At 50.0% G+C, this 8,759-nt stretch overlaps 1 protein-coding gene across 1 annotated transcript; it reads right to left on the bottom strand.

The window, feature by feature from the left end:
* Positions 1-239: 239 nt before the first annotated feature.
* On the bottom strand, positions 240-8,619 carry EIF3I (eukaryotic translation initiation factor 3 subunit I). Its single transcript, XM_006777387.2, has 11 exons — positions 8,444-8,619; positions 8,257-8,349; positions 5,586-5,673; positions 5,228-5,293; positions 4,266-4,415; positions 4,057-4,184; positions 1,935-2,045; positions 1,740-1,829; positions 1,347-1,420; positions 533-625; positions 240-418 (listed from the first exon to the last, which is right to left on the bottom strand). The coding sequence occupies exons 1-11, from the start codon at positions 8,444-8,446 to the stop codon at positions 337-339; spliced, it is 978 nt and encodes a 325-aa protein (XP_006777450.2). The 5' UTR covers positions 8,447-8,619; the 3' UTR covers positions 240-336.
* Between the last annotated feature and the right edge of the window lie 140 nt (positions 8,620-8,759).

The raw sequence follows: 8,759 nt of genomic DNA on the forward strand, positions 1-8,759 counted from the left end.
ATTTTTTACAGAGAGGAAGGGAGAGAGATAGAGAGTCAGAAACATCGATGAGAGAGAAAACATCGATCAGCTGCTTCCTGCACATCTCCTACTGGGGATGTGCCCACAACCCAGGTATATGTCCTTGACCGGAATCGAACCTGGGACCTTTCAGTCCTCAGGCCGGTGCTCTATCCACTGAGCCAAACCGGTTTTGGGGGAAAATTATTAAATCCCATAAAATATCTGACCAGAATCCATTTATTTCCAAACTAATTTATTATTTCTCAGAGTCCAAAACTTTCTGTGAGCCCTAAACCAGAAACTTTTCCCTGGCCAGGATGGAGACACAGCTTCTTAAGCTTCAAACTCAAATTCAAAGTACTGTGGGTCGAAGTAGTGGATGCGGACATAACCATCTTCACCACCACTGCTGTAGCTGGAAAGAGAGAAACGGGACTGGTCAGATGCCTGCTTGGGAAAGGGGCACGGAGTGGGCCTGTAGGGCAGGGACCAGGCCCGAGCTGAGCTCAGCTCCCTTCACTGGCCCTACCTCTTGCCATCAGGATGGAAGGCAACACTGTTGATAGGTCCAAAGTGACCCTTGACTCTTCCAAACTCTTCTTCAAATGCCAAATGGAAGAACCTGGAGGAAAAAGGGTGGTGAGAAGGGGCAGTTTATTCACTCTCCATCTCCTTCCAAAACACTCTGGAAGTATCACCCCCAACACAAACTATAAAGTGGGGAAACGGGGACAAGGAGAAGTGAATGTGAACAACATTAAGTTAGGGGAAGATTAGGCCCACACAGCTAACTCTTCCTCACCATGTGCTGGGCAGTGCATTAACTCACTTATTTAATCTGCATCATTTTATGAGAGAAGTTTACTGTCACTGTCCCCATTGTACAGCAGAGGGTAACTAGGAACAGAGGAATATAAGAATGTGTCTAGGGCAGGGGTGGGCAAACTTTTTGACTCGAGGGCCACAATGGGTTCTTAAACTGGACCGGAGGGCCGGAACAAAAGCATGGATGGAGTGTTTGTGTGAACTAATATAAATTCAAAGTAAACATCATTACATAAAAGGGTACGGTCTTTTTTTTCAATAGTTTTATTCATTTCAAACAGGCCGGATCCAGCCCGCGGGCCATATATTGCCCACGGCTGGTCTAGGGCATCTGACTGAGCCCAAGAGTTCATGCTCTTAACTGCTGCATTACACACTTGTCACAGGAGGGCCACAAATCTGGCTGCACTTTCTAACAACTAAAGACATAAGGGCAGTCTCCTTTGTTACTCGGTTTGTGTCCATTACGAAGGATGCCCCATGGGATTTCCATGCGGAAGAGCTCCCTCCACTTTTACCTGGCCTCGAACTTGCCAATCCTGGTGGAGGTGGTGGTTACATCCATGGCTTCCTGACCACCGCCCAGCACCACCTGAAGAGAAGAAGAAATTCTACAAAGGCCCAAAGGACAGGCAAGCCCGTTTGCTGTTTTCCTCCCCACTCCATAAACTTAGTATCTCCCACATCAGATGGGAGGATACGAAGGGCAGGGACAAAGAGATTTGGTACTTTAGCCACCCCCTATCCCATCCCTGGGGCATCTCAATTGTTCAGTCCTGTTGATGCTCTGGGAATCACCTTTCTGCCTGACACTATTTCCCCCCAGAATTCTATCTGAACTGCTAGACAAATATCTAGATCCTGGAAGCATTCTGAGGCTTTAGCAGGAAGCGTAGATGGGATTCCCTTACATGGTCATAGTTAGGAGAGAGGGCAGCCGAGTTGACGGGACGTTCTGTCCGGAAAGTCTTCTGATGTTCAAGGGTTGTGGAGTCAAAGAGCTGGAGAGAGAAGGGGGGTGAGGGGGGGGGTAGAATCTGTAAAAGGAGACTTCCTGGGGGAAGTTGGGCAAGTTGAGCTCTACCAGACCCCTTGCCCAGGCTCACCTTGGCTGTGTTGTCTTTGGATGCAGTGACAAACATGGTCATGTCCCTGGATAACTGGATGTCATTGATCTGCCGGGAGTGCTCCTTAACATTCACCAACACCTCTCCAGACTGGGAAGGAAAAACAGTGAGCCTGACCAGCCCCAGCCCCACTAGCCCATTACTCACCCAGGATGGACACTGCTTCCTGTCCCATCAAGGGGACCACAGGTCTTGGTTGGGACTGCCTTCGTACCCCTAAATCAACATTTACTCCCTCTCCCAAGCCCAAGCCTACATCTCCACCTGGCCCATGTGGACAAGTTTCATAAACACTGCTAGTCCATCTAGGAAAACACATGCTTATGGCGACAAATCCATGGGCCTATTAGCTAATCATCACATTATAATGGTAGAGCAGTTCCCATTTGTCCCTTTTTTTCAACATAGTTATTGTATAGTTACTAATTGCCAGGCACTGTGCCAAGCACTTACCAACATCTTCCTTCATTTAATCCCCACAACAATCCTATGAAGTGGATACTTTAACGGAAATTTTAAAAGGAATACACTGAGGTTCAGAGAGGTGGTATGGCTGGGAGATCAGGCAAATAGTACGAGGCAGAGAGCCCTGCTTAGCTCTCTCCCCTGCCAGGGGTGGGGTTCCAGTCCACGAGGACTGCCCTATCTGCCTTCTCTTAGGTCTTCTCAAGGGGCCATTTCATCTGTTTTCCCTTCCCACAACCTGCTAGACTGTGGTAGTACAAAGAGCAGAGTTGAGCCTGTCCTTAAATGTACTTCTCTGTGCCTCAATTTTTTCTATCTAGTAAACAAGGGTGCTAAAAGCCCGCTATCCAGGGTCACTGTAAGGATATTGGGACTATGATTTAGTGCACTTTGTTGTGACAGGCGCCTGGCATATGTCTTGTAAACATTTGTTAGATGACTGGAAGGCCTTAAGCATCACACATAGCAGATCCTCAAAAAATACTCATTTCCTTAATTATTTTTATCTATTCTGAGGGAAGAATCTATTTTTGTCCCATCCATCAATTTGGGCACATCGTAGGGATGTATCTGTCTCCTACATTTTGGGAAACATACATCAGTGTTACAATCTGGCCTACCTCAGGGCACAGATCAGCTCCACTTTTGCCAGCATCAAGCATCATTTATGCCTTTGACCTGGGTTCCAGTTTCCTTCCTGCAGGTAGGCCTGGTGCCTAGTGGACCAGTCAGTGCTGGCTGAGTGACTGACTAACCTTTATGGCATTACATCCCAGCATTCACCAGGAATGGAAGCACCTGAATCAGAAATCTCAGACAGCCTGGGTTTTATCCTTTCTTCCCCTGACCCATTCATCCTCATGTCACCCTTAACTATCTCTTGACTGTTGAGTACCCCATATCTTCATGGCTATTGCTTAGTTCAGATCCATTCTCCAAACTGTAGCCTCTGATCAAGAGGAACTCTGATCATCACTAACCATTTAAAGATATCCCACTCTCTAACGGAAAATCACGCCTTAATTCCTGATACTCAAATCTAGTCCCTAACAAAAAAATAAAATTAAATTAAGGAAACTCTGTCCACCTTCCCCAATACCACATTCCAGTGATACCAGACTCTATTTCCTGAAGAACCCGTACACTCCCTTCATTCTGTGCCTCTGTGTCTGCTACTCCTTTTTCCTTCAGAATGTACTTCTTTTCCTGTGTGACGCTCCATTTGTTCTCCGTTACTTAATGTTTGTGCCACCTCCTCTGTGACAGAGGGTGTTCTCTGTATTTGACTGAGACCTCTATGGTGGCAGAACTCACAATCTGACTCATGCTGGCTGTTTGTCAGTCTGTCTCCCCTGGGACAGGGCCCTGAAACTCAGAGATAGCAGTAAAATACTTAGTTGTGATCATTATTAACAGATCCTGAGAACTAAGTACCAAGTTTTTCAAATACCTATTATTAGATTCTTAAACATTTTATGATAAACAGGCTCAGGGAAGTTATGTAACTTACCCAAGATCACACAGCTCAAATGGGTAAAGTCTGTATTTAAGTCCAACCCTCGTTCTTAACCACTGTGCAATCCTGCCTCTTGTAGGGAATCATTCTGGTGGGCATGGGCCCCAGCCAGCCACTTACCTTGGCACTATACTGGTTGAGCTCTCCACTCTCATGGCCCGCAATGATGCACTCCCCGAGGGGTCCCCAAACGGCACTGGTGATCTTGGAGTCATTGCAAGGGATCTTCATGTAGGGCTCATTGCTGTCTGTGTGGGACAGCAGATGTCAGGCCGAGGGCTTTGGAGTTGCACCCTGCACCTCAACCCCAAGCCTAGGCCCCATCCTACCAATCTGGCTCGGATCCCGCAGGTCAAAGAAGCTCACAAAGCACTGGTAGCCCATCTGCTTGTCCGTGGAGAACATGATGATATTGCCTCCAAAGTCAAAGCCACAGGTCCGGACAGCTGAATTGGTCTTGAGTAGAGCCAGCTGCTTCCCTGGGGACAGACAGAGCCTGAGCCACCCCTTGCCTATCATCATTTCTCACTGTTTCTCCTGCTCCAGTGGCTCTAACCCACTAGCCTCCTCTTCCTCACTGCTATGCTTTGGCTCAAGTCTCAACTTTCCCCCCACAGTCTCTCCTCAGACATCCTGCTCACGAGGCACTGCCCATAGTGGCGTGCAAGACACCTGTCTCCTCCTCAGAATGCGCTCCTCCACAGCAAAGACCTAATTTCTCTGCAGGTCCCCGGTGCCCAGCGAACTGGCACAGAACTGGTGCCCAGTAAATACTTACTAGACCGAGGAGCTTAATAGCATCCCATCTTTAGTCTCAGTTCTTCCGAGATTCCCCGCTGCTACCCGAGCTTGCTAACAGTTACCCCAGACCACTCTTCTCTGCTCAGGGACCTCCTTAGCATGCCATGTCTGACAGAACAAGGCTAAGCTCCTGACCTTGGCATTCAAGGCCTGTTCTGGTCCTACTCTGCCCCATCTGCTCCACTGTCTCACTTCAGTCTCCAGGAAGCAGGAACTCCACTAGATCAGTTTACTTGGCCATGACCCTTGGCCATGCTTTTATTCCTGCACGTGTCACAGTGATGAACTCTTTCTCATCCTTTAAGTGTCTGCTCATATGACATTTGCCTTGGGAAATCTTCCTAAGCTGCTCCCATCCTATTCCAGGCAGTCAGTTGCCCCCCTTCCATTCTCTGCCCTCCGCCTCCCCCTCCCCCCCAGAACCCGTTTGCTTAAACAGTACACTGTAGGTCCTCACTATTTGCTAAAAAAGTGAATGATCCACACTTACCTGTTTCACAGTCCCAGAGACGACAGCTGTTGTCAGCTGAGCCGGTGAGGACATGCTTGGTGTCCCCTGAAGACGGTGTTAAGAAACATGACCAAGTTCACCTGAGCCCAACTCAATCACTTCCCTGTTCAGCTCCAGAGAGCCCTTCTTCCTCTCTGACCTCAGAGCACTCTAACCTTCTCAACTAGAACTGGAACTTGTCCTAAATGTTCCCCCAACCAGTGAACAGACCGGGGAATAGGAGGCAGGTATTATTCTCGAGACCCACAATCGTACCCCAATTCCCAGCTCCAAGTCAATAGCCTCTCTATTGCTGGCAGACTCTGGGAACATAAACTCAGAGCAAAGACAAGGATACAGTCAGCGTCTACACACCACACAGCTCCAGTATGGCCCATGTAGGTGCCCAGCCTCTCCCCATTCACAGAGTACCACACATTGACAATCTGGAGGAGCCAAAGATAATGTGACAGGATAGCACACACTCAGGCAGAGTGATGGCTGCCTATTTTGCCCCAGGAACCCTCAGCAGCCTCCAGCCAGGTCAGATTCGGCCCTCTCTCGCTCATCTCTTGGGAACTGGCAGACTGCTGGCAAAAAGATCAACTCCTGGATTCTCCTCCTCCCCGTAGGTAAGTGGCAGGGGAGTCAGGAGGCTTCCAGCTCTCCCCGAGGCTCCTAAACCCTCGAAGAAAAACAGGAGCTTTGGTGTTCGGTCCAAGTGGGAGCTGCTGGTAGTAGTGAAGCCTGAGTTTCAATCCCTGCTCTGCCACTATCTCACTGTATTCTCTCAAATACAGCGTTTCTCCTCTCTGAACTTCAGTGTTCCCATCTGTAAAATGGCCATGACAATAATGCCTTCTTCAGTCCTAACTGGTTTGACTCAGTGGCTAGAACGTCGGCCTGCGGACTAAAGGGTCCCAGGTTCGATTCCAGTCAAGGACGTGTACCTTCGTTGTGGGCACATCCCCGGTAGGGGGTGGTGTGCGGGAGGCAGCTGATCGATGTTTCTCTCTCATTGATGTTTCTAACTCTCTATTCCTCTCCCTTCCTCTCTGTAAAAAATCAATAAAATAAATTAAAATAATAATAATGCCTTCTTCAAAGGCATTATTTCCAATAAAATGATGTCTAAGGAATTAAGAAAAAAAGTGACTAACATTCAAGAGGCACTCATTAGCACCAGGTTCTGTGCTACAGTGTTTACTTGAAGATCTCATTTAATTCTAAAGACAACCCCACCAGGGAGGGGCTACTAGTACCCATATTTTACAAAAAGGGAAACCTGAAGTTTAGAAAGGTTAAATGACATCCTCGAAGTCACACTGCTGGTGGATGCAGGAGTTAGGATTCAAATCAAGTCTGTTTGGCTTCAGAGGCCCCAGGGTTAGCCCCTACTGTTCACTTCCTCCATATGGAGGTACCGGGGCAGGACAGTAAGAAGCTAGGAAAATTCCTGGGCAAGTGGAATGGGGGAACTGAGACAAGAAAGTTAAACAAGGCCCAACAGCTTGGGCAGCTTACAGCCAGCTTGAGATCGCAAGACCTTATCTTCCCTAACCAAGGACACTTGAGAGCTAATGGTTTACACCTCTCCTCCCCAGCCAGAAAATACATAGCTTAAATTACATACAATAGCTTAAAACACATAGCCTGGGGAAATAGAGAACAAAGGCCCAATTAATGCCATTTGTGCCAGCTAACCCCAAAGACAGAGGAGGTTGGGGAACAAGTAACAAAAATCCCATTAAAGCCAGATAGACGTAAGATAAAAGTTAAACAGACCAATAACCCAAAACTCCCCTCTACACTCAGTTTAACGCATCAGCATATTAAAAATGCACCCGGAAAGCTGATGAATATTCTACTGAAACCCTCCCCTAAGATCCTCACCCGCAGAACATAAAAAGCCCTCAGGACAAAGACTCAGCGGGGTTTGCTCTGGAGCACACCCATGTCTCTTCCTGGGCATGAACTTTTTATTTCTTTTTTAAAAAATGTTGTTATTGATTTTAGAGAGAGAGGAAGGGAGAGAGATAGAGAGATAGAAACATCATGAGAGACAAACATCCATGGGCTGCCTCCTGAACGCCCCACTGGGGACAGAGCCTCCAACCCCGGCAGGTGCCCTGACAGGGCATCAAACCCGTGACCTCTTGGTCCATCAGTGGATGCTCAACCACTGAGCCACCACGACCCCGCTGAACTTTTAATTTCTAAGGGTCCCCAGGAGACTTGCAGCCAGGAGCTCAGTGGGAAGCGGCTCACCCCCTGATCCTATCTCCCAGGCCCCCCTTTCCTCCCACTTCCTAGTGATCGAGCAGCAGCCTGCCTTGGCTCACTGCTTTCCTGGAACGTAGCTAGAGAGCCAAAGCAGAGCACCACCCAGGCTCTCCCCCGTTGTTGCTTCTCCCCTAATTTCTTCTTTTGCTTCGCTGCCCTCAGCATGAACAAACATATTCTCAAACCCATCTGGTCTGTGTGGTGAAATCTTTCCTACAGTCTAGGCCAGCCTGAGGGCAGGCCTGCTCCAGGCCCGGCCTTCATTAACTACTTCATAAAAGGCAGTCGTGTTGGGGGCTGTTTGCATTCTTCTGGGCAGGCCGGGGCCCAGAGACATGACTGAAATAAGACCAGGGACGCCTCCGTGAAGTCCCAGGTGTCCCTCGCTGCCCAAGGATCCGCCTTCCCCTCTACAAGTGGCTTCCCTATTCTGGCAGCACAGCTCTGTTCTCCCCCAGAACGGTCTCCTCCCGGCCCCTGGACGAACTGCCTCCTCGTCCCGCCCCTTCCGCCACGGGCCTTGGCTTTGCTTCCTCCAGCTACGCCCTCCATCCACCAACAGTTGAGTCCTAGCCCACCTTTCCCGGTAGAAAGGGCTGGTCGCTCCCTACTTCTTAGAACGGGGTTCTCTTCGGGTCCCCGCTCGCGGCAGAACTGGCGTGTCCACCCATCACCCAGGCGAAATGACCGCCCCTCCCGGGCCCCTCAGAAGGGTCCCGCCCGCCAGCCCTCGGGACGCAGCTCACAGGGTCCTTGGCCACCGTGAAGAGGAGGTCGCCCTCGCGGTTGTACTTAATCTGCGTGATGGACCGCTCATGGCCCTGCAGCAGGATCGGCTTCTGTGGGGACAGGACGGGGGTGTCAGCGCCCAGAATCCGCACTCGCCTCCGCCCCCGCCCCCCACGGCAGCATCTCCCACTCCGTGGAACTCACCATCCCCGCGGTGACACCAGGAAAAAAAGCAACGTGACTAGGACCGGAAGACGCTTTGGCTCCACTTCCGGTTTATGGGTCTCCGCCCTTTCTTTCCCGGAAGTGGAAGGTGCGGCGTTGCCATGGCGGCGTCTCTCGGTGTGTAGGCGGCCCATCCCCTCTGTGGGCTTCTCACACCCACTCCCCGCCCATCTGAGCCCCTCACCCCAGGGTTCCTGTCCCCCTCTCCACGTTCCTCACCAGCTCAGACCCCCGCTACAGCCCCAAACCCCCGGCTCCTGGGTCCATCTCCCCGGCTTCCGGCTCTGCCTACCCG

Source organism: Myotis davidii, unplaced genomic scaffold (genome assembly GCF_000327345.1).
Source record: "Myotis davidii unplaced genomic scaffold, ASM32734v1 scaffold88, whole genome shotgun sequence".
Classification (NCBI taxonomy): Eukaryota; Metazoa; Chordata; class Mammalia; order Chiroptera; family Vespertilionidae; genus Myotis; species Myotis davidii.

Excerpts from the sequence above, each read along its gene's own strand:
- EIF3I (XM_006777387.2), bottom strand. Across the intron at positions 4,185-4,265 it reads GCGGGATCCGAGCCAGATTG|ACAGCAATGAGCCCTACATG; the intron begins GTAGGATGGGGC and ends TGTCCCACACAG. Across the intron at positions 1,421-1,739 it reads TCTCTCCTAACTATGACCAT|GTGGTGCTGGGCGGTGGTCA; the intron begins GTAAGGGAATCC and ends TCTTCTCTTCAG.